Source organism: Leptinotarsa decemlineata, unplaced genomic scaffold (assembly GCF_025532065.1).
Source record: "Leptinotarsa decemlineata unplaced genomic scaffold, Ldec_3_MD MMD2_tig00026294_RagTag_RagTag, whole genome shotgun sequence".
NCBI lineage: Eukaryota > Metazoa > Arthropoda > Insecta > Coleoptera > Chrysomelidae > Leptinotarsa > Leptinotarsa decemlineata.
Window position 1 is genome coordinate 13,711,291 of NW_027412674.1, and position 27,106 is coordinate 13,738,396.

The window sequence follows — 27,106 nt, forward strand, 5'->3', positions numbered from 1 at the left end:
GAAATTCGGTTTTTATTTATAGAAGTTAATATTCTTTGGCAGAATATTTGTCTGATATCAAATATATAGTTTTCGGAATAGAGCATATCCGATGAATACCTCATTTTTTTTTTAAATATTATTCTCAATATCCACCTTTACATTACACTCAAACTACTCAAGTTATTTTCTGTCACTCCACCCCATCCCAGAATGCCGTAGGATAGCTGAGACTGGACCAGTGCAAAATACAATATTTTGAGGTTTTCCATGTTCAAATAGCCGACCAGATATCTGAATTTGCTTAGCAATCCTCTCAATTTATTCTTTACACTGGTAATATGCAAGTCCCATCTCATGTGCCTATCTATAATGATTCCGAGATATTTCGTTTCATTTTTTCCACTATCACCGTATCTTTGTCTATTTCCAAAGGTCCTAGATTAGGTAAATGGTTGGAGTAAATTGTGAACGGTAAGTAATACGTTTTTTCCCTATTTAATGTTAATTTGTTGTATTTAAATCAATCATATATTTTTTGAAAGTCAATTTGGGCCTCAATTTTCAGGTCGGACCAAGATTCTCCCTTGTACATAATGGCTGTATCATCCGCATAGCTGAAGAGACTTCCCGATGAACCGATTTTCATCAACGTATTCATATAAACGGTAAATAGAAGTGGTCCTAGAATGGTTCCCTGCGGCACTCCATAGGTCACGACCCTCGGGCGGCTAAAAATCCCATCAATACTCACCATTTGTTTCCGATCAGACACAAATAATCCTTCAACAAATCGAATGCTGGACCTCTTATTCCATAGGACTCGATCTTAGGTAGTAATCTTTTGTGACATACGCTGTCAAAAGCTTTCGATAAATCGACGAAAATACATAACAGGGGAATTTTCCTGTCCAGAGAACTATAGATTTCACGAGTTAATAGATAAATCGCATCCTCTGTAGAGCGACCTTCTCTGAAGTCAAATTGATTCTCCGAGAGAATGTTGAATTTTTCAAAGAACTTTGAGATTCTATTTTTCAAGACTTTTTCAAAAATCTTTGAGAAAACGGATAATAATGAAATTGGTCTATAGTTTTCAACACTTTCTTTATTTCCACTTTTGAATAGTGGTTTGATGATGCCAAGTTTCAAACAATCAGGAAATTTTCCTTTTGTAAAACATTTGTTGATGATAGAGACGAGAGGTTTGGATATTTCATAGTTCACGTGCTTGACGGAAATATCGAAATCATGTAGTAAGAGAATCATAACTTTTTCAGTATCGAAATCATCTACGACAAAGTCTTAGGTATACCGTTTTCTTACTGTTTTTATGATTCAGAGCAAGAAAGTAGTATTTGTGCCCTGTTTCAATGACTATCTCTTGATTCGCGGAGGAATAGGCGCAGGTCGGTTCTTGATTTTTCATAGAAATTATATTATAAGTGCTGTAAAAGCTCACCAAACTGAAAGTTTTTATTCAGACGCCATTTACAAAAATTTCCAGAGATATTAAACCCCTGTTCAACATGAATGAAAGAATTAAAATGATAAATAATCAATACTGAATTCAAACTATCGCCGAATGAATAAATCAGTGTCAAAGTTATGCGATTTTCTAAATTTTCCAATGGTTGCGTCAATAGAAGAAGTAACAAAATACAGGGTCTCACCCTGGAGTTCAATGTGCCAAACCTTACAACTCCACATTGGAATCCTATGTTCAGAAACTATCAAGGGAACTCGGGGCTATTGTCTCCACTCCTCTAACTAGACTCCTCTGATTCTTGGGATCCGGGACTCCGGTAATCTCCAGCAGTAGCCATCTTGGATCTCTGTGATATAGTGCACCTAGACACGTTAAAGACGATCTCCTCTCTATGTACAATAAAACTTCTGAATATTCAATGTACTCCACGTTAGTAGACTTCGTCGATTTTGTCCGGAATTATCGTCAATAAGAGACTATGGAATTCAAATGATTTTAAATAATAGACCAGGAAGAGAACGTGTATGGTACCAAATGGATGGTGCTCCACCCCATAATTCTCATTCAGTCAGCGAAGCTTCAATCGAAATCTTCGAAGACGGATTGGTAATAATGGACCTTTTCGTTGGCCTCCTAGAACACCAGATGGCAATCCATTAGATTATTTCGTGTGGGGTTTCATTAAAAATATGGTTTACTCTACTCCAATAACAACAATAGAAGATATGAAATCGGGAGTTACAACTGCTTTCAATAGTTTGACTCCAGACTTGATCAGAAGCGCTACACATGACAATCTTTTGAAGAGATTACATGTTTGTTTGAGTAGAGGTGGAGATGTGTTTGAACATATTCTGAAATACACTGACGATTAAATTATCTCATTAATTTATGGGTTTATTATTTTCTGTTCGTGTTTCAGCGTTAATAAAACTATTGTTTGAAGAGAAGTTTAATTCGATGGTTGAGGAGTATTTTAATAATTATCTTTTCAGTGTATTATCTGTGACTAATTGAGAAACATCAAACGAAATCTGTTTTACAAAAATGAGTGATGAACAAGGAAACCATGTCAATTTCCGTTTGAAACAGTTTATCTCGAAAACGGTTCAAAATAGAAATAGTATTATCTGAACAAAGTTAATCTAAAATTGGATGTAGAGCTCAAAAATGTTGAAATATACAGAGTGTTCCATTTGAAAAAATTGAGTTCCACTCATTTTTTCATGAGATCAAAGCATCTGCATTTTTGAAGACCCTGTATGAGGCAAATGAAAATATGACTCGGAGTGAAGATCCTCATAGTATCACTACACTCCATTTCAAATTTGATCATTTTAGTGCAAAAGAGTTCAAGATTATCAGCATTTATAAAAGTTCATGTTTGGTAAAAAAAAATATCGAAATTAATTTATATCTTCTAAACGCTAATAAATAGGTATAGGAAAATAGTATATAAATTTGTTGACAAAGTGATAATGAATCATAATATGATATTATATACGGGGTGTTCCATTTGAAAAATCAAAGAAGCCGCTACTTTATAGTATAAGCGACAACGCCGCTTCGTCTAAAATATTTTAGGCGTATAGGTCATATTGACTTATGCATACTGTGGAATTTTCAGGTTGATCCGTTGAATAGTTTGCCAGAAACGGCTAATTAACGCTCATCATGAAAAGCCCTGTATAGAATATCGTCACTACTTCAGTAGATTATCAGTTTTTAGGATATATATTTTGTTAAGATCGCCATACTACACGTTTGTGGTATGGCAAGATGGTGAAGAGAGACTAGAGGATTTTCTAACACATCTAAACTCTCTTGACCCAAAAGTTAAATTTTCAATGGAGCGAGATCCCAAAGGACTTTAGCCTTCTTGGAAGTTCTTGTGAATAGATTTGAACAGGGTACATTAAGCCACAAAGTGTACAGGAAACCAACACACCTATAGTCCGTTCATAATTTGTCGATAGCACAAAATGAGGGCCCAAGTCATAAAACGGTCGTAAAACTCGTAAAATCATAGGCGGAGGTTCCTGAGGTGTTTATTCATTAAATATAAAGCTTCAGTTTATATTCGAAACTTGCCTTGAAAGGGTGAAGTTGTTACGAACGAAAATAATTTTTGGTTTAGTACATTTTTTAATCGCATTTAATTTACGGCTCGTTGGTGTTTCGGCGTCTACGGCAGTAATTAACGTCTCTAATATTTATTTTGCGAATTTTGTGCAGTGCGTGAGTAACTTTTTTTCATATTCCTACAAACATATACGTACCTTTCGTTCCTGCTTGTTTTGTTTGATTGCTTGCGATGGCTTCGTCATCATCATCAACATCATCAAGTTTTACACCGGTACTGTTGCGTACAGTCAGTAAGTCTGTCTATTCACCAAGAGAGAAGACTATTGTTTTGAACGTTCACGATGCTCTGGTTTCTCAGAATCCCACAAACACTGTTCAGAACATAATCAAGAGTTGTGCCAACATGACGGGCGTAGGGGAGTCAACAATATATAGGTTCCTATCAGAAAGAAAAAAAAAAGGTATAGCTAACCCAAATACAAACGAATACTTAAAGAGGGGGAGAAAACCTATTGAAATTGATGAATTTGCCAAAAATGGTATTCGAAGGAAAATTCACCAATTTTTTTACAAAAAAGAAATACCCAACTTAAACAAAATTTTACAAGAAGTTAGAGACGACCCGGATTTGCCTCATGTCGGACGAACCAAATTGTGGCAAGTTTTAAAAGAATTAAATTTCCGGTGGGAGAAATCAGACCGAAAATCACTTTTGATTGACCGGGAAGAGATAATATGTTGGAGAAGAAAGTATCTAAGATCTATACGAAAATTTCGGGCTGAAGGAAGGCCAATTTACTATCAGGACGAAACGTGGGTAAACGCAGGTCATACTCTCACAAAAATTTGGACAGATAAAAATATATCAATCTCCAGGCAAACCTTTATGGAAGGTTGGTCTACTGGTATTTCCCCACCCTCTGGTGAAGGCAGTAGATTAATAGTTTCTCACATTGGCAGTGAAAAAGGATTTGCTAAGCATGGTTTGTTGGAATTTGAATCCAAAAGCACAAAAGACTATCACGAGGAGATGACAGCTGATGTTTTCGAAGAGTATTTTGAGCAGATGATTGAACATATACCACCAAACTCAATTATAGTATTAGATAATGCACCTTATCATTCACGACTAGTTGAAAGACTTTCAACGACTGCGTGGAAAAAACAGGATATCATTGACTGGCTGCGGAATAAGTCCCTGCCTTACGAAGATGGAATGATTAAAGCAGAACTTTTAAAAATTGCCCGGCAACACAAATCTAAGTTCAAGAAATACGTAGTTGACAAAATGGCGGAAAGACGAAACATCACAGTCCTTAGACTTCCACCCTACCACTGCGAATTAAATCCAATTGAACTCATTTGGGCACAAATGAAAAGCTATGTGGCTAGAAAAAATACGTCATATAAAATACAAGCTGTACGTGAATTGTTATATGAGTCTTTACAACATATTACAGAACAAAATTGGCGAGATGCAGTAAGACATGCAATAGAAGAAGAACAAAAAATGTGGGATCTTGACAATATAATTGATGCGACTGTAGAGACACAACCGCTAATTATTAACCTGCAAGACGACTCGGATCTCGAAGATGATCCTGTTTATTTTGAATTTGAATAGTTTTGTAAGTAATCGTAGTTTATATCATTTAAAAATAGGTATTAATTAAATAAATGTATCTTTTACAAATTGCAAGTAACTTATTATTTTGAATAAAATAAAGAAATTTTTTTAAAATAAAAATACAGTTTAAGAATATTAATATATTTATTTATTTAAAGTAATTAATGTTTTAATCATATACTCTACGACACTGGTCACTCATTTCCACTCAAAATACCTACATAATCGGATTAAAAGTTTTATAGCTGTATTGTATTTCTTCAGATACAAGGTGGGTTAGTCGAAAACATCTTAAACTGCCAGTTTTGGTTTGGTTTTTGTTATTATATCATATTAGCTGTCCTCTCTGTATTTCAGTTCTCTAATGAGGGTCAAACTTGCAGTGAGCTATCAACAAATTATGAACGGACTATAAACAGGTACCCAAATGAAAACTAACCACCAGCCACAAAAAAGAGGTGCGATTAAAACTTTAATTGAAAGTGCACGACGCACTTGTGAACCTGAGAGTCTTTCTGATAAACTCAATAACCTAAAAAATGCCTCCAAAGAGAATGGGGAGCGCGAAGTGGAATTTGAGCGGGCCAAACGAACCAGGAGAGATGACCCCAGCTAGGCTGGACAAGGAAAAAGTTTTCCTTCTCTATTTTGAAAATGTTTCACACCAGATTAGGAGAATCCTAGAGAAATACAACGTGAAATCAATATTCACTCCAACAAAAACTTTCAGAGAGAGTCTGAGGTTAGCTAAGGACTCCAGAGACCCTTTAGCAATACCTGGGTTATAAAGGATTCATTGTAGCTGCAGGTCGGTATTTATTGGAACAACGTCTCTTTAAATACAAGAGAAATTGTTGCCAAGAGCAAACCTACAAACCAGTTGTAGGCAAACATGCTCTTAAAGAAGACACTCACATTATTCCATTCGAAGATACAGAAATACTCGATGAAACTCAAAAGTACCTTAAGAAAATAAAGAGTGAGGTAATAGAAATACAGAAACACAGGGATAATTCCAATAGAAGGGAAGAGGCAATGAACGGTAATAAAAACTGGCTACCTGTCCTTGACTGTACACCAACAAGTCGGGTAGTTCAATCAAGAGAAACTAGGCCACACTTACAGACGATAATATTGAACCGGCGACAAATTCCAGGATTATAGTTTCTGCTTGAGAAAAACTCGAACACTTCGACCGTTACCTCGTCGCCTTTGATAATGTCTATCGCAGTATTAGACGAAACGTTAGGCATTCGAACCTGCAGACAATAGCCAAGAACCCGAAACATAACTTTGACACATATACGTCGGTTCGTTTGGCCACTTGTTATCTCCAACTGAATACTTATTATACGCTTTATATTAGCTTCACCTGTATGTATGTATGTATGTTTGTTTGTATGTATGCTTGTTTGTAACTCTCACGCTCGAGATCTGTATTGACAGAATTATCGGTATCATTGCTTGATCTATTCGCGGGCAGATGGCACTTTTCGTAACCTCCTTGATAGATTGTTCAAAAGAAAATCAAAATAATGAATATAGTTTAACAAACTGAAAAACACGCTTTTATAGCATATGAAACTTAAAAGTAAAAAATAAATATAGTTAAAAAAAAAACACGATTTTAAAGAACATCGAACTAAAAAGTTGAAAATAAATATAGTTTGAAAAAACTAAAAAACACGCTTTGGAAGAACATCGAACTAAAAAGTTAAAAATATTTTTTCAAATAAGCTTAAAACAATAACGATCGAAAAATACTAGTATTTTTGTGACAAAAGCGTGGGCGTTTTGTGCCATATTTTTTGAATATCTAGCGCCCAGGCCATATTTATTTTTATCATTATTTCTTGAGGCAAGTCGAAGTTTTAAAGCTGTTTAAATTATTTCGAATGCACGATAGGAAATAACAATGCATTCAGAACTGTTACTAATTGTAGAAAACCATATCACCCATAATTAGGCATATTTTTGGAAAATACGTAATCGTAACTGATAGGTCGAATAACCATATCATTAAAGTCTGAGCAGAATGGCGTATGTACACTTTTATATGGTAAAACAAAATCATAATTTTTAACGGGTCTTTCATTGAACGTTTTCTATTTTCAAATTTGAAAAATTCATATGAAGAAAACTTTAAAGAAAGCTTTTATATATGCCCTAAATAGATAAAAATAAGATTCAAATTACATTTAACCTATTGATTTTCCAATCACTTTACAAAATTCGATAGTAAATAATGAGATTTGAATTTAATTAAATAATAATATTTAGCCTCAGTGCTGCACGATGTAAATTTGAGTAATCTTTTTTTTAATTTTTACTGTCAACTCATAACGTCATTACACAATTTATGTCATATAAAAGCATGTCGCGAGATTTATGCACTCGTATAACTCAGTTTGAACTTAGTTCTTTTCTAAATTAAAATTAATCACATCAAGTTGCTTAAGTTACTAGTTGATCTACATAGATGAACTCGCGACAAGCTTTATGTCATATAAATATTTCTGGAGTTCTATACCGACACCAAACCCTTTTTTTAACATGTTGACACGTGTTTCGATCACCAAGTGATAATCTTCAAGACAAAGTTTGATCTTCCATATATTCAATTCAAGCCAAAAGAATTTAGTTACATCGACCTATACTGCTTGCCGTTGATTGTGATGGCTTAGATAACGTCGTTTTAATAGAAATATGGTATACCTGATGCATTTTGCTCAATTGGTGACATGAAAATTGTAACCACATTCGCTTTGAAATAATGACGCAGAGTTGTGACGTCAACAATATTCGAGAAAACATTTTGATGTGACAAAATAGCTGTTGAATTTCTAGTACCTAAATATTCTGAAGTGAATGAATTATAATTTAGAGCAGGGGTCTCCAAACTTTGAAGCCTTCGGGCTATAATTATTTTTTCAGTTTGTTCCAAGGGCCAATTTCTGCCCTCAACTATATTTCTAGACGCTTTTTTTGCATTTCAAATATTATTGTGTATTGTGACACTTAACGACATCTAGTGGCGAGTAGTGGTACTATGTACTATCTTTTTCAGCTACCCGCTAGGTGGCATTAGGCGTAATTAAATATTTGGAATTACCGCGTTGGTTCGAGAAAGTTCTGGTTCTAGTTAGTGTATTCCGATCACCTCGAGATGGCAGTAATAATTGCATATAAAAAGGCTAGCGGCGCAACTGCGAGTCTGCGTAGGAAAGGCGAAGGAAGCGAAACTGTCTATTGTGAAATAAAGTAACACCCGTCAATGAAAGTATTTTGATTTGACTTATTGTTTTTATGTGTGATTTGTTAGTATGGAAAAGAAGCAAAAAATCGACAATGAATGCAGAACGTTCCAAGAAAAATGGAACTTTCAGTATTTTGTGATTCAGTCCAGTAATAAGGCGCTATGTTCAATTTGTAATGAAACCATAGCTGTTCTCAAAGACTATAACGTTAAACGACACTATGAATCGAAACATCTTCAAAGTTACTCCAAGTATACAGGAAGTTTGCCGAAGGAAAAATTTGAAGCTTTGAAACGCGGACTCAAATCTCAGCAATCTTTGTTTACCAAAGCGAATACTGAACAAGAGTCTGCAACTCGCGCCAGCTTTCGTGTGGCTCTTGAAATCGGAAAACGTGGCAAACCATCCACCGATGGAGAAATGATAAAAGAATGTTTGATTGCAGTATCCGAAGAAATATGCCCTGAAAAGGTAAATTTATTCAAAAGTGTCAGTTTGTCAGCAAACACCGTGGCTCGGAGGGTGCAAGACATCGCAGAAAATATATCATCTCAACTGTCTGACAAAAACGAGTGGTTTTCTCTAGCATTGGATGAGTCAACGGATGTGTCAGATACTGCTCAGGTGTTGATTTTTATTTGCGGAATAGGTAAAAGCTATGAAGTGTATGAAGAACTTCTTGATATTGATAGTATTCACGGCACGACAACTGGGGCAGATATTTTCAAGGGAGTTGCAAATGCCATTAATAAAAAGAACCTTCGATGGAGAAATTTGAAATCTATAACAACTGATGGAGGCAAAAATATGTATGGTAAAAATAAAGGAGTGGTTGCACTTGTGTCAAAGGCTATAGAAAATGATGGTGGTTCAAAACCATTAGTCTTACATTGTATCATTTATCAACAGTCCTTGTGCGGAAAATGTTTGAATATGTCTGAAGTTCTCAAACCAGTTATATCAGTTGTTAACTTCATCAGATCCACTGGGCTGAATCACCGACAATTCCGCGAGTTTATTCAACATATTGGAGAAAATGATTAACCATATCATACTGCCGTACGCCGGCTTAGTTGCGGAAAAGTCCTTAAGCGCTTTTTTGAACTTCGAGCAGAGATCGAAATTTTTCCATATGAGAAGCAGCTCCCTTTTGCCGATTTAGAAAATCGTGAATGGATGTGGAAGTTAGCCTTCTATGTCGATTTGACAAATCATATGAACGAACTGAATTTGAGATTGCAAGGAGAAAATCAGCTTCTCCCTGATTTATACACCAATATCAAATCCTTCAGGCAGAAAATAATACTATTTCAATCGCAATTACGTAAAAAATGTTTCACACATGTTGAAACATGTGAAATATTCAGCCACACTACAGAAACTGAATTTCCCGTCAATTTTGCAATCGAAACTTTGAGTGCTTTGAAGATAAATTTTGATACTCGTTTTTCAGATTTTGATGTCATTGCGAAAGAAATTAAGCTTTTTCAAAATCCTTTTGTTTCTGACATGGAAACCCTGGCTCCGGAAGTCCAATTGGAAATTATTGATTTACGGTGCAGTGATATGCTTAAGAACAAATATCAAAATTCATCTTTGTTGGAATTTTATAAGAGTCTTCCACAGGAACAATTTTATAATTTGCATAAATCTGCTCGTGCGTTGTTTTCTGATTTCTACTTACTTGTGTGAGAAAACGTTTTCCAAGATGAAGTACACAAAGAATGTTTACAGATCTCAATTAACCGATGAGCATCTTAAATCTCTTTTGATAATTGGTACAAGTAAAATTGATCCACAACTACAAAGTATTTTCGGTGGAAAATCACAATTACATAAATCTCATTAGTGTTTTTGTTTTACTGTGATTCATTTCAATCATTTGTTAGTTATTAATATGCTTAAACTTAGATACTTAAGTTAAGTTTTCTTTGTCATCATTTCTGTCGTTAAGTTTTACCTTGCAAATGAATAAAACCGAGTAATTATCATTCTGTATTTTCTTCTTCAACTTATCACAGCAATAGTAACAATTAGGTAATCATTGGCTGTCGCGGGCCGGATTGATGACACTGGCGGGCCGGATTGATGACACTGGCTGGCCGGATTTGGCCCGCGGGCCGTAGTTTGAAGACCCCTGATTTAGAGAACCGAGTAAAGACAAGTGAATAGAAGGATTTCATCGACATACAAGCGAATATATCGAAACTTGCAAGTACCTCATCATGAATGAATTAATAAGAATTGGGAATCGTTTTGAAATCATTGGTATTCACTAGTAAACAAATAAATTTCTTCAATATTTTGAGAAATAAATTGAATCCCAAGTACAGTCTTGTAAGTGATTTTTGAAATTTTAAATTTTATGTAAAGAGTAACTCAAATATCAACCCTTCCTAAATTTTGTTACTATTCATGAGAAATGGCACCTTACAACTACTTTTCCTCATGCAAGATACATTGTACAGTCGACTCTGGATAACTCAAAACTTGATAAACAGATCAAGAATATATTTCAGTGGCAGTCCTTTCATTTGCTTCCCCTGCACAATATGTCAAAATAATAATATTTATAGTATAAGCCATGACAGTATTTGACATACAATCAAAACTTTCAGTGACAGTTGATTTTTTTTAGGTTAACATGTCTTCATTGATGCATGCAGTGGTAGAAAATTACAATGAATTCGTCGAATCAAGAGGTGAGTTTAAAATTGTTACTATCACAATAACATTAGTAGATTTTTGGGGCCATTATTATACTTTATGGATTTCAATAGTGACATTTGAACTAGTAATATTCCTTGAAGTGTAATAATCTACCAAAATTGAAAGACAATTGACAATTAGATTAATTTACCACTTATCAGTAAGTTATTCATCCAAGTGTACTCTTTCGTAGTTTTCAAAACTAAATTGAAGTAATAATCTAATTATAAGCATTTATAATTGCTTTGGAAGTAATTCATTTTACCGTACACTTATTGTTATCAATAACTAGGCAGAAGTATTCTTTGAAATTTTTTGATCCACGTTATGATGAAGTTATTACCTTTGAAAGTATAGTAGGTCGACTATAGATATGCATAAAACTCGTGTGAATCACAGTGACTGTGAATTTTTATATCGTTTCATGTTTTACTCATATTAGAAGCATAAATTTGAAAATGTCTAAATTAATATTTTTTCTTAAAGCTGATACACCTAGTTGTTCCAATAAAATATGTTCAGAGATTTCGTGAATTCATCTTCATCGTCTAAATTTGATTGTTGTTATGTTTGCTAAAGAAGTGTTCACTGGAAATAACATTTCAGTAGCCATTAATATAACCTTGTAAGAGTATTTTTCTTTAAAAACCTGGAACGAGGTCATTTCCTCTTCAGTTTCTAAAACAACGTTTCATATTTTTATGGATCAAATAAATATAGGGTTTTGTCAGTAATCAAAGATGGATTTTTTCCAAACCGACCCATTACGTTCAGTTATTCGTATTGCTATATTGAAATGAAGACTTTCTATGGGGTAAACCAAAATACACCCATCGAGTATTTTACCAATATTCTTAATGTGAAATATTGTACGAGTCCAGCCCGTTTTATACCCATGGTGAGGTAGTTGTGAAAAAATATGTGATCCACCATTTGGTATTTTCAGTTAGATGATATTCTTTGAATTCCAGACATCATCAGTGGGTTTCTCATATATCTGAATGGCATAATGATAGTCTAATGATATATTCAAGCATGAGTAGAATATAATTTATATGGAGATGAGATTAAAAAACGTTGACAAAAGTATTATGTATATGGCTATAATCATGGATTGAATGTTGATTCATTAGCTGCCAAACATGAGTAATGACAAAAATCAACATTACCATTCTGGATGTATGAATGAACTATTAGATCAGAATACTAATAATTGCCTTCAAAATTATTTCGTCAAATAGTTAACAGTTATTTATTCATTATCAATCTGATTTGAATTTTCAGAAGCCTCTGTGAGACTTGTTTTGGCTAAAGTTGAAATTACAGGTTTCGTGATTTCATTTTTTGTTATCTAGCTAGAGGTGACAAATACGTTTTTAAAAATGAAGTCAATTGTTTCAACAACAATTTACAATAACCAACTTTTGGTTTTGAAGTGTGATGAAATTGCAAAAAACGTATGTCAGTTACCATAAATGTTATTACAATGAAAAATCTCCCACGAGCAATACTCTGATTATTTTGGATTTTATTGATGTTTATTACTTGATACTGATCATAAATAGTTGATACAGGTAGATACTTTCCATAATGACTCTTTCCCATCATAGTTTAAGAATTTCAATGAAGATTCATGGGTAAAAGTCGTTTTGTAACAGTAAAACTGCCACTTTCCTGATTTGAATTTCCAAATTCGAAACAAATGGAATGAATGTACTAAATTCTCAGCTGGAATTGTCTTATGAGATCAATTAAAAAAATAAAAGCTGTCTAGGGCCACCGACCTCCAGATATATCAGATATTATTTATCAACCTGTAGTAGATAATATATATTTGTGAATATGAAAAAAAAATTATCAATTGTACAAGGAATGTCGACCTGGAACAAAAATGAAATTCAACTAACACATACAGACAGACAGCACCAAATATCTCATCTCTCAGGAGTATATATCCAGTGGATATATACAAGTGGATTCCAAAAAAGATTATAAATTCATTAAAATTTTGATAAATTGGTGACAATATCCCTAAAAATCAATTTCGAAGGATAATTTTCATGAACAAACTTTTATTCAACTGCTCCAAAAAAAATGTAATTCAATCAAATTTTCAATTCAATCAGTTATTTGAAGGACATCAAGTCCTAGCTAGATTGATATTATTTCCATTGGAGTTTCACTGGACACCACAGACAACAATATTGGAAAAAAAGTACGCTACTGACTTATTGTTAAAGTTTTTAAATTTTTCAGATCAATCAACTAAAAATACAACTTATTTGTCGCTTGTATTTTCTTCATATCTAGCTTCGTCTCCAAGAAAAAAAATTGAAGCCACTGCATACTACACGTCACCTGCTTTGGAGACCAGCTGACAGTGAAAGTGTTATCATATCTGTGAAAGTCAGACATGTCAATTAGCAGTCATTCCATTTCGAATAATTTTACTAACACTGAAATGGCTGACATGCACTTCATTTATGGATTAGCAAATGGAAATGCGGAAGAAGCATAGATAATTTACCAGGACAGATATCTCAACAGGGTAATCCCATGTGCTGAAACATTTAGATCACAGCATGCAAGATTATGTGAAACTGGGAGTTTTAATAAAAATGCAGGTGGTAGAAAAAATGGGCCTAATTGGCCCAAGAGGTGAATTCTACAGGGACTTTTTGCGGGATCATTTACCCACTTAGTTTTTATTTTATGTTGTCCATGGATAGTTTTCAGCTATAATATCCCAAGGACATTGATAACTAACGAAATAATTTTATCACAGTTTTCGAAAGCACGTTATTTGGTAACATCCCGACGCCGAAGGCGGAGGGATGTTACCTAAAATAACGTGCTTGAGGAAGTTGTTATAAAATTATGAGTTATTTATCAATGTTCGAGGGATATTCGGTGAGAAAATTTTTTGCAATTCGAACAAAATTATTTATTGAACACACAGTTATTAAAAGAACAATTCGTATAATGATATTCCGTTGATCTTGCTGTATTTGCCTCGGTTACTGCATAGGTGTTTCACGCATACTATTGATTATTTGGTTATGATGTTCCTGATCAATATTCAAATAAGGTTTTATGGAATTTCCAAAAGGGGTCTAGCATGATATTATACTCCTTGTAATACTTTTCTTGTAATAATTTGCTTGTTATATTCCATACGGTTTTAACAGTAGCCTCCTTTAACTCTGTGCTATCCTTTTTTCTCATATTAATCGCCCAATCCTTGAGTATTAATGCAAGCTCTTCGAGAGTACGATTTCCATCCAATTCATATTTTCTGGCGTCACAAAACTCCATAAATATTTTCCAAGTGTATTTTTTACTATTGACAGTATTTTTTGGTGTATTTTCTTCAATGATTTTGTCAATTGCCGCATCATTTTGAACACCAAAGCGAGGAAGTGACATTTTCGAAATAAATTGAATTACTGAAATGTCAAACAACTTTATTGTGTTGGTTGCTTAGCAATGTCATGACATAAGTGATAACTACCCGTGAAAACTATTAATGGGTAGTTATCAGTGTAATGATGGTTTCATTGGTTATTTCGACACACATGACTAGAAATAGACAAATTTGATAGGATAATTTTTTTGGCAAAAAATTTTCAGAAGTGATTTTTTCTCGAAGAAAACAAGCGACGAAAAAGTTGTATATTTAGTTGCCCAATCTAAAAAAGTTTAAAGCTACAACAAAGTTAGTGGCGTTCTTTTTTTCTCAATATAGTTTGCTGTGGTGCCCACTGCTGTGGGCTTCAACGCCCTGTTTCTCAGAATCGATGCAACCCCGTGAGAACTTTTTTTAAACAACCTTACGAATCACCCTAAGACTGAAGTTTCGTACCCTAGTGAGGAAACACCTATCCCGTATAAGGAAAGAAATCTTTCACGTATAGTCAGTGAGCATACTTGAAATTAATGCTATTCAAAAGAATGTATTGCATCGTCTATTCTCGTCCTACTATACATATGTAAAAACATTGCAAGTTTAATAAATGCTCGCGAAAAAAATTGGTGTCGACATATTCACGATGACATTTACTGAATGACTACTTTCGTTTTTGTTCGGAATATTTAACTGGTTTTGAATTTTACTATTTGATACACGTGTCCACATTCACTACAATGATGTCAAGAAAGCTGATAGTAAACTAGTTTGTATGAAAATATTCGAATATACGAAAAATATACGAAATATGTGAATGTTTTATAATTATTTCACATTCTTAACAAATAATGAAATCTAAAATTTACATATCAAACTGAATATAACTTTTTCAACAAATTTGCAAATGATATTGATTGCCATATTAGTATGTTGCAAAAAACTTCTTTTTAGCTATTGATTCATCCACGAAGTTTTCTGGCAAAGGCGTGGAATACATTCAATATTTTAAAAATTTTAAAATTCACAAGACTGAATCTTTTTTTTTTTGACGTCAGAACACAAGCATTACAGAAAAATCCTTAAAGCGGTGCCTGTGCGAAAGTAGCGATTCACATTGGATTTGAATCACTGGAGATTGAATCCAATTGAAAGACGTTCTCCGGAAATTCATTCCACATAAAGGCAGTACTCCAAATGAAAGAGTTTTCAAACAGTGAATTTAGAGGTATACTCAAAACGATGAGCAGTCATAAACCGTCGCGTATTTCTGATATGTACCGCTTTTGGTGGAATCAAATCTGTCAAGTCGCTTGAACACTTCCTTTGAAATTATAGAGTGATTTTTTAACTTGTTCAGTTTGGTTTATAATTTAACCATGAATCTACTTACGAATGAACAACGCTCGCAAATTACTGAATTTCATTTTCAAAATTTATGCTCGGTGAAGAACGTGCATCGTGCACTTCTTCCAATTTATGGTCAGTTTCGTCGGCCTACTGAGGGAGCTATTCGGAAGCTTGTGACTAAATTTCGAACCCAGTTTACATTCTTGGACATTAAACCACCAACACGCATACGTAGAGTGAGGACCCAAGAAAATATTGCGGCTGTATCCGCCAGTGTTCGTAATGACCGTGACATGTCGATTCGCCGCCGTTCGCAGCAATGGGGCTTCTGTTACTCCACTACGTGGAAAATTTTGCGAAAGAATTTTTATAAGATACAGCTGGTGCAAGAATTGAAGCCACACGATCTCCCACAACGTCTAACATTTTGTGAATGGGCGCTGGTAAAGTTGGAGGAAGATCCACATCTTTATCGAAAAATTGTATTCAGCGACGAGGAACAAAGTGGGATTGTCTGCCCTAACATAATTATATCCGATTCGGAGACATTGATCTTTTTGGAGAAAACCGATGCCTGGGTTTGATTTGAACCTGGTTATCTCCAATTCAAAATAACCTATAGATCCTCATTAGAATATGAAACCTCCTGCTGCCAATTACGGCTATATAACAAGCGGATCGGGAATTGTAACAAAAATAGTGTTATTTACGAGTGAGTCAATTAAAATTCTTATAGAAATATGAATTTCTGGATGATATAGATTCAAGTGGAATCGATAGATTTCCAGCGCTTGACTCGCGATCAAAATGTGGTGAATTAGATCCCAATTTCGACCAAATATTTTTGAATATTTTTCTCGAGGGAATTCACCCAGTTGAGATTAGGATGATTCTGGAACGTTACATGGCTGCTCTTGGTGGCTTGGTGTCTACCCAGAACACTAAGCTAATGACCAAGCAGTCGATGCTGTTGATACCCAAAAAATAAATCTTCAAGGTACCAACCCCAATTTGAATATAAAAAAGGAGACTTTCGTAAGGGCAGTTTGTTCACGAGGCTCCATCTTGAAAACGGAAAGAATCTGTTTAAAATCAATTTTTCCGTAGCTGTCACACCCCTACGAACGATAACCCTCAGTCGTACTGTGCGAGCTGAGGATTAACGAGGTCTAACCTTTTAGCGTGCGATTCTTAACACGGGTTGGACGATAGCAAGTGAAAATCGATCGCTCAGCCTGGGGTCTGGACCATCGACCAACACGGCGGTCAATTCAAGTGAGTGAACAATGCACTCACGTCGAACCGACCGACTACCGACTGTTATTGTTATTGAACACAAAAAATTTATGAAAATCATTGAAGATTCTTATACGAGTTTGATTTCACATGCTAGTTTTGAAGTGGAATTATTCGTAAAATAAACTCGTTGTTACTGTTAGATAAGAGGTACCAGTTTCAGATAATACCACCTATTAAAGTGGTTCAAAATGAACCAATGATTTAGAACAAAACAACAACGAATGACTGATAACGCCAAAATTACGACATTGAAGTATATTCAATTTATTTAAATGAAATGAGTAAAAAAGTTAACTATAATAATAATAATAATAATTTTTTATTATTTCCTTGTTAAAAAGTACATTGTTATACGTACAGTGACAAGGAAAACGTCTGAGGGTAGGACACGTTACAGAGTATAATGTTTGTAGTAATCAATAATCTAAAAATATAATACATATAGGTATATGCATATAATTATTTGTTTGGCTTAGATTATGTAAAAAAAATAACTATAAATAAATGAAAGTCAATTTTATCACATAGTTGTGATATTTTGTCATTAAAATATAAAAAAACAATTTAAAATTCATCAAGTGTGTAGCAATTTTTTTCAATAAGTGCCTTTTTCAGTCTTGATTTGAAAATGTTAAGATTTGGTGATATTTTAATTGATTCTTCTAATTTATCAAACATTTTTGGTCCAAGATAAAGAAAACTTTTCTGATAAAGAGTTGTTCTATGAATATTGGGCATCAGTTTGTCTCTAGAACGAGTTGGATAATTATGTTGCTGGAAAGGTGTATTATGCTTGTTTCTATAAACGTATATACACAATTCATAAATATAGAGACCAGCAACAGTTAGTATCTTGAAATTTTCAAAAGCATTTCTACATGATCCTCTCCAACCAATACCGGCAATGATTCTTACTGCATATTTTTGCAAAATAAATATTCTTTCAGCAGCAGATCCGGTACCCCAATTCAAAATTCCATATCTCAAGTGGCAGTTTATGGTCGCATAGTATAAGCTCAGTAAAATCTCTTTACTACAAAAATTAGCCATGAATCTCAGAGCATAGCAGTTTTTTCTCAATTTAATACAGAGGGTCTCAATATGAGGAGTCCATGTGAGTTTGTAGTCCAAGGTGACGCCTAACATTTTTGTAGAAGTACAAGATTCAATTGGCAGATCCCCATTTTCATGGATAACAAAATGTTCGGGCCTCTTACTAATTGTGAACTTCATCATCACAGTTTTAGATATATTGAGTGTTAAGTGATTTTTTTCTGCCCATATGTTTACTTGTTTATGTACATCCTGGGTTCTTTCCTGTAGGGTCGGTACATCAATTTCCTTCACTATGAAATTTGTGTCATCTGCATACGCTACTGTATGAATAGTTGACAATCCTTGAAAATATTTCATCAGGTCATTTGCATATATCAAAAATAGTATGGGTCCAAGGATTGATCCCTGTGGGACACCCTGCCTAATGGTTGCCAACTGACTGAGAGTGTTTCCAACACTGACACGTTGCCCTCTATTTTCCAGGTAGGATTTCATTAAATCTAGGGCAACTCCTCTTACACCATATCTTTCCAATTTCCCTAATAGCAGGTCATGATTAACGCAATCGAAAGCTCTGGAGAAGTCTATGAACACTGTGTTAGGAATGAAAGTATTCTCAGCAGCAAATAATCAACATTATTTTAATTATCATGTTTTTCAATGGCAAAACACAAGCACTACAGGAAAATCCTTACGTCGCTCCATGAACGTTGGATGTGAATCGCTGGAGATTACCATTTGGGAAAACGCATGCTAATGCGGCGGGCTTTTTGGTCAAAATTCAGCAACTTCGGAACGAACTTCGCCGCCACACTCTTTATGCCCAAAAATTTCTAAACAATTGCATGGCATGAGCCAACCGATATGCCGACATCCTCAACAACTTGTCTAATAGTCATTCGACGATTCTCTAAACGATTTCCTCCAGTTTCTTAACATTTTCATCGGTTGTTGATATGCTGGGGCGTGCAGGGAAAGCATCGTCATTCACATCCTCGACCTTCTGTGAAAAGTCTGTACCACTTATAAACATTTTTCTGACTAAGAGTTCAATCAACGTATGCCACTGACAACGTTTCTAGTGCTTTTGAACACCCATTTCCATTTTTTACACAGAATTTGATGCAAATTCTTCGATGTTTTTCGATAGCAGAAAATCGCCGAACACGTAAAACACTTGTACGCCTCTCACCAACAAACTGTAGATGCTAAACAGCTGAAACTATGAACCTATGTTCGAGACGAGTGTATTGATATTATGTAATTGGAACATCGCTAATCGAATGTACGTAGCCCTTGAAATATGAACATTCAGCTCATTTTTTTGAAATACCTCTCAAATAATACCTATGAAAACAAAAAATTGCCTTGCCTGTTATACGTTGACGTCACTAAGAAGTAGAACACGCTTAGTATACAGTGTCATCCCCAAAGTATGCACCATATGGAAAACTTCCTTATTAAGGGTTTTTCGACGAAAGTTATTCGTGATAAAAGTTTATGCATCCCCTAAAACTGAACATGCACCAACAAAATACAGTACAACACACGTAATATACGAGGAGCCTTTAAATATTTGATTTTGAGACAAGAGTAAAGTACTCGTATTTTGAAAAATCTCGGGATATGTTATTTAGAAAAGTTGTTCAGCAGTTACTTGTGGTGTTCCACAAGGATCGGTTCTAGGCCTTTTTGATCTCAACTCAACTGCTTCGAAACCTAATGAAGCAGAATGTGATATGCAGACCTATGAGTGCAAACAGTATACATGATTTCATAAATAGCATGACTTATTTTGATAATGAAGAATTTTATAGTATTACTTGTCCAAATAAGAAAGCCAAATTCCTAACTGATTTTTGGTCATGTCAATATACGTTATGCTTCCAAAAGAAAAAAGTTGGGAAAAAACAAATAAAATTGAAGTTTAAATTCAATGAGGAATCAACCCAGATGAAAAACTCACTATCAGCAATTCAAGTCACAACAAACAATAGTAAGAACGATGAAGATACTATAGCATATAGAAAGTTGAAACTTGAATACAAGCAAAAAATTAGGCAATCTAAATTGGAAAGTAATTCGGGATACATAGACCAAACTAATAATAAGCAAAAAGCAGCCTGGAATGTTATTAATTGCAACAGAGAATATAAAAATAAGTGAACAGTCAAGTCTGATATATCTGCAGATGATTTGTGAATGTAATCGATAATCTGATGACGCAGTTTGTGAATAATAGAGACAATGACGATTTCTATAGGTATCTCAAATTGGCACCAACTATAGACAAATCTATCTTCTTATATCCTACAACTGAAAATGAGATTGATAACATCATAAAGGGTCTAAAAGCCTCGTCTGCTAAAGATGTGTTTGAATTGAACAGTATAATCATAAAACTGATCAGTGATTTTATCATTGAGCCCTCAACACATCTAATTAATTTTTGTATTGCGCATAACACCTTTCCGGAAGTTTTCAAACTCTCCCAGATATCTCCAATATTTAAAAAAGGTAACCATGATGATGGTAATAGTTATCGTCCCATCTCTATAATACCCATCCTAGCAAAAATTTTCGAGATTGTATTAAAAATTAGACCAGTGGAATTCTTTGAAAAAAATTAGTTACTCACCAACTTTCAGTACGGTTATCGATCTGGAAAATCCACAGTTACTGCCCTAAGTGATGTTTGTGATAAAGTATTGGAGTCTTTCGAAACACAAGAATACTGTAACGCGAAGTTCTATGACCTTTCACGTGCCTTCGATACGGTAAATCATAAGATTATGGCTGGAAAACTTGAATACTACGGGATTAGAGGTGGACAACTAAATTTATTTAAGTCGTACCTGGTAAATAGGAAAGCCAGAGTGCACTGGGAAAATGAAGTATCCGATTTTGTAGCCATGGAGCACGGAGTACCACAAGGATCTGTACTAGGTCCCATTCTTTTTATTATTGATGTCAATGATATGATGTTCAATATACAGAGCCTAAGCACCTCTATCACCCCTTTGGTTATGCTGACGATGTATCAATAATACATTGTGACACAAACAGTCGGTCATTAGGAGACCTTATGATAGATTCTGATGAACTCATCTGGATGTGGAATAAGAGTAACTACCTTTCCCTCGACTCTGACAAAACTCTGAATCTCAACTTTACACTGGTTGAACAAAGAGATGAAGATCCAGTAAAATTACTCGGTGTACACCTTGACAACAGCTTGAATTTTCCATATCATATCAAGTATCTTTCAAAACGTCTCTCAACTGCCACATATTTTAAAAGACAGCTGAAAAGCAAACTAACGGAAGAATATTTGAGGATATCATATTTTTCATTATTCCATTCAACAATGACGTACGCTTTGATAGTATGGGGATCCTCGAGTCACTCAGCTAAAATATTTACCCTACAAAAAAAAGTACTCAGGATAATGGCTGGGAAAAGTTTCAATGAACATTGTAAACCAATTTTTAGACAATTTGGAATTTTAACACTTTCTTCCTGTTTTATATATGAATGCTTAATCTACACGAGGAAAGAAATCTCCAAAGGCAATATGATTAGAAATGAAGAAATACATAAATACCCCACTAGAAAGAGAATGGACTTTAGATTTCCTAAACCAAGAATAACCAAAACTAAGCACTCTTACAGATATCTGGCAATACTTTGATTTCTTTTTATTTTCATATAGATAAGTATGCACATCTTACGAAGTCTGATGGATTTAATGTTACTGTTACCCTAGGGTGTATCTAAAAATTTAATAATTAATGGTGTAATTCTATTTTTCCAAACCCGTACTCGAACAATACACTTATATGACCATAATCCGTTTCATAATGATATCCATTATGATACAGATTTTTCATAACGATACAGATTATCAACCAATAGAAACCCATAATTTTTCAATCAAGAATCCTGTTCCTTTGTTTGTCCTAGATTCTAACCTAAGTAACTAATTGCTTTATTTGTCAAAATCAGTTTTCATATAACCTACCTATGTTATCAAAATGTCTGAAAATAGCGATATAGAAGGAATACCATCGACTCCAATATTTTTAAAAGATCAGATTAATTACAGTTGTTATATTCAATATAAATATAATTAGAATCTTTATAGTTTTCATATATCCATGATGATACCATTAAGTTTGTGTTTTTTTTTTTTAAATATGAGTTAATTACTGTAAATGTGTTCAATACAAATATAATATTTATAGTTTTTCATTATTTATCGGGTTTAGAAAAAATAGCGTATGCAACTCTCATGTAATGGTTATTAATACACTCGCATATACCATACAAAACTCGCCTTCGGCTCGTTTCGTATCCCGGTTAATGCTCGTGTCTTAATAACCATCATTACATGATTGTTGCATAATATACTATTATGTACATGTAAATGTGTATATACCTATATGAGTTATGTGTGTCTGGTGTATATGTATGTGTGTGTTCTTTTTGAGTTTATCAAATTATTGATTTGACGTATGTAAAAACACTTCGTGTAATAGCATATAAATATCTATATATCTATCTATCTTCTCGTTATACATTAACGACCTAGCCCGCATTAATATAACCGCAGAAATAACCCAATTCGCTGATGACACTACATTATTTTGGCATAGCAAGAATGAAAGGGAACTGCATCATTTGATGAGCATGGATATAATGAAAATAAAAGACTGGTGTTATGCTAATCTCTTGCCCTTTAATATCTCAAAAACGAGCATCATCACCCTCAAGTGTTCCACAATATATATCTACCTGGGTACTCAATTAAAAGAAAACAAAATGTCAGCAAAATTCCTGGAATTACAAATTGATACAAATTTGGATTTTGAAGGTCACATAAATAACCTATGTAAAAAAAGTTCAGTCAGAGTATCAGCAAATGAACTGGGCACTAATATGGTAAAAAAATGTGTACTTTGCTCTCATCGATTTCCATCTGAGATACGGTATCTCTTTTTTGGGGAACGTGTTGCCACTACATGTTTGATAGGGTGTTTGTACTACAACAAAGAGGAGTTAGAAATATGTGTTGAGTTGGATTCAAGGATTCCTGTCGACCTTTATTCAGAAAGCACGAAATACCAGAAATAAGCTCAATATAGGTTTACCGATTCCAATATCATCAAAAATAGAGAGGTCTTTCATATATAATGGAAAAACAATGTTTAACCATTTGCCAATTGAGATCAAAGGCATAACATGTACCACTAAATTTAGAAAGTCTGTGAAAAAGCTTCTGATTTCAAAGGCTTGTTATCCTTTAGACGAATTCTATTCAGACAGAAATTCAAATTATATGAACAATTGATTTTAATTATTGTGTTTCAGTACCTACTGGTATTTAAACTATGTGACTTTTTTAACTTTTTGTTTGATGTTTAAATTTAGCTCTGAAGTGTATATTTGTGATATACTGTTTGGAACCTTTGGTGTAGTAATATTCTGAAGTGTATAGTTGAAAAAGTTTACGAAGTTGATACTTACTGTTATTTTCTATGCATTCACTTTTATATTTTTATGCTTTATAGTTTTTACATTCTCATACTTACATTTATGTGTTGCATGAGAAAATTCATTATCATTATTATCTATTTCAATATGTAGCATATATATTATTACATTCTGACTACTTTTTCACCCCAAAATGCTGAAATCACCAAATGTTCAAATATTACTTTCAATTTGTATAACTTATATTCTTCAAAATAATAACACTTTGACAATAATATTTTATCTTCGACAATATCTTTTAAGTTATGTATCTTATATTTCTTAGAATAGTAAGACTTTGTCAATGAGATTTTATCTTCGACAAAGAAGTACATTTTGATTCGATTTGAAAAATACATCTAGATTTGAAGTCATGGCCATCTAAGTGAAGTTTAATTTTTTTTTACCCCTTTTTTTTTATTGAAACTACGACAAGAAAAATTTGCTAAAACGGTAAATAGACAGCATCCTGTATACGACGTTTTATTTTAAGCCTGCAGTATTACAAATCACACAACTATGATGTTAACCACGGTAAATTTTTTTGAAGAATAAAATAATTTTCAAAGTTTTTGGTGCAAAGTTATTTTTATTTTTTATTAACACCAAAAATTACTCAAAAGTATACAGTATTGTAACAAGAACCTAATATTCAATAATATCAAATCACAAAACATCAGAATGAAGTAGATATTTTGGAACTTACTCGTTGATTTTCTGGATATTGTTTTGGAGAGTTATTTTGGACAAGAAAATCTCCAGAAAATCAACTCAAAAAAATTTACCATGGTCAACACCGTAGTTGTGTAATTCGTAATATTTTATGCTCTCGAAATAAACCTTCTCATACAGGATGTTGTCTATTTATCGTTTTAGCAATTTTTTTTCGTAGTGTACATTAAAAAAATTGATAAAAAAATAAAACTTCACTTAGATGGCTATGACTTCAAATCTGGATGTATTTTTAATGCTTAACAACTTTTTCAAATAACATTTTTCGAAATTTTTCAGAATAATAAGAGTACTTTACTCCTGACTCAGAATCAAATATTTGAAGGCTCCTCGTATATTACGTGTGTTTTACCGTATTTTGTTGGTGCATGTCTAGTTTCAGGGGATGCACAAACTTTTAAGAGGAATAACATTTTATGGAAAAACTCTTAATAAAGAAGTTTCCCATATGGTGCATAATTTGGGGATTACACTGTACAACAAACCCTGGTAACAAATATTTATTGATTTCAGACCCCCTGGTTGATTCCTGGCTTTTCATGAAGTCCCCGATTCCGGTTGTTTCAATCCTACTCGCATACCTTTACTTCGTGCTGAAATTGGGACCGCAGTTGATGGAAAAGAGGAAACCCTACGATCTAAAAAAACTCATGATCTTTTACAATGCCTACCAAGTTTTGTTCAGTCTCTGGCTATGTTCTCAAGCTTTGAAAGTGAAGAAGCCGGTACAACTTCTCAGTCACACTTGCAAGAATCCATCGACGAATAAAGAGTTCCAAGAAGTGGTGAGCGTCACAGTATAGTATGGTTACCACGTTTGTATTCGAACAGAGTTTTGCACGATCACAATCACGTACCGACTATTTTTCGGGCTGAATAAAAGATGAGTTTGTATGACGGTAATATACCTCCAAATACGTCAATAACTCCAATCTGGTTTCAAGATATCCTTTGCCATTAGTAGACTAAAAATAATTTAGGTAAAAAATATATTTTCTAGAAAAATTCCTCAGAATATAATGAGCACTTCTGCTGACATATAGTAGAATATCAATAAATACAGGGTGTCCGTTTTGGAACTGACCACGCTTGATGTTTTATTTCTAGAGAGTGATTTTTCATTTTCATTTCAAACAGTTTTAGAAGATACTTCCAGACCTTTCATTTCCTTGTTTCACAAACTTGAGAACTGTCTGATTGTGAAATGAAAAGAGAAGTTTGATGAGTTCTATAACGAAAGTGAATATTTGGGGATTTCCAAATTTAAAAATGAGAAATTGAGTACGGTTAATTGTACTTTGAAATTTCATCTTTCTTTAGTAACCAGCTACCATTTCTCAGTTCTAAAATCAGCCATTCACATTTCAATTTGCATTATATTTGAATTAATCAATTCAAAAGTTCATTCAAAACAGTTTGCTGAATATAATTTTTTTGGATCGTTCTCCTAATCGTTCATAATTTCAGTTGATAGAGTTCAAATAGAAGTATTTCTTTTCGATATCTTGAAACAGAACAAAGATGTATAATTTTTATGTGTGTTCGTAACTCTCAAGCTCGTGATGTATATTTGACAGAATTATCGACATTATTGCTTGATCTATTCGCGGGCAGATGACGCTGTACGTAACCTCGTTGATATAATTCGAACTCACTTTACATGTATTTCTTCATTTGAAAAAAGTTGTTGTCTTATTTTCAACATCCTTTGCCGCCTTCAAAGTTTTGGTAGTTGATTTTCAGGCTCCCTCTCCGGAATCGGAAAATATCAATGATCATTTTTATAAACAATAAACGGATGATTGATCCCAAAGTTTAGATAAAATGAATATAGTTTGAAGAGACTAAAAACACGCTTTTATAGCATAAGAAACTAAAAATGAAAAATTAATATAGTTCAATAAACTAAGAAACACGCTTTTATAGAACATCGAACGAAAAAATTGAAAATATTTTTTTAAATAAGCTTAGAACAATAACGAACGATAAATACTATTATTATTATGAAAAAAGTGTGTTATTGTTTTAAGCTTAATTGAAAAATATATATTTTTATCTTTTCAGTTCGATGTTAATTCTTCAAAAGCGTGTTTTTTAGTTTGTTAAACTATATTTATGAAACAAACTGAAGTATCATTGAAGAAATGAATTTCCCTGAGAAATTTTTGTGATAACTAGTTTAATAAAAAGCTACAAGTACACGACACTTTATTTTCCTTACGGTCCATTCCTTTTTCTTTTAAATTAATTTCGTATGCAACACATGTTTTAAATATTATTCTCATATGGTTGTGATAAAAGTTGTATTAATTTGCAGCTGTAGCGGCGTCAAATCATCACAGCTATCATATTTACCACATTTTTCAGGTCTTAGTCTGAAGTAAATATTGAATAACTTTCTGATCCATGCATGTTTTTCATTTCTTGAATCCAACAAAATCAAAACAAGTGGCGCCAAATCCAGAGAAGGTTGTTTCTCAACATAAAAACTCACTTCCACTACTCTCCAAACACTACCGCAACTTATTCTCCGTTTTTTCAAAATTCTCTGTAGACCATGATATAACAATCATCAGAAATAAAATAAG

The 27,106-nt window shown here is 33.7% G+C and overlaps 1 protein-coding gene across 3 annotated transcripts in view; it reads left to right on the forward strand.

The window, feature by feature from the left end:
* Positions 1-27,106, forward strand: part of LOC111509553 (very long chain fatty acid elongase 7) — a 51,324-nt gene that overhangs the window by 13,945 nt on the left and 10,273 nt on the right. For all 3 annotated transcript variants that reach the window (XM_074180470.1, XM_074180468.1, XM_074180469.1), the window contains exons 2-3: positions 11,076-11,139; positions 25,032-25,303. In XM_074180470.1, coding sequence (XP_074036571.1) covers positions 11,076-11,139; positions 25,032-25,303 — 336 coding nt within the window. The remainder of the gene's footprint in view (positions 1-11,075; positions 11,140-25,031; positions 25,304-27,106) is intronic.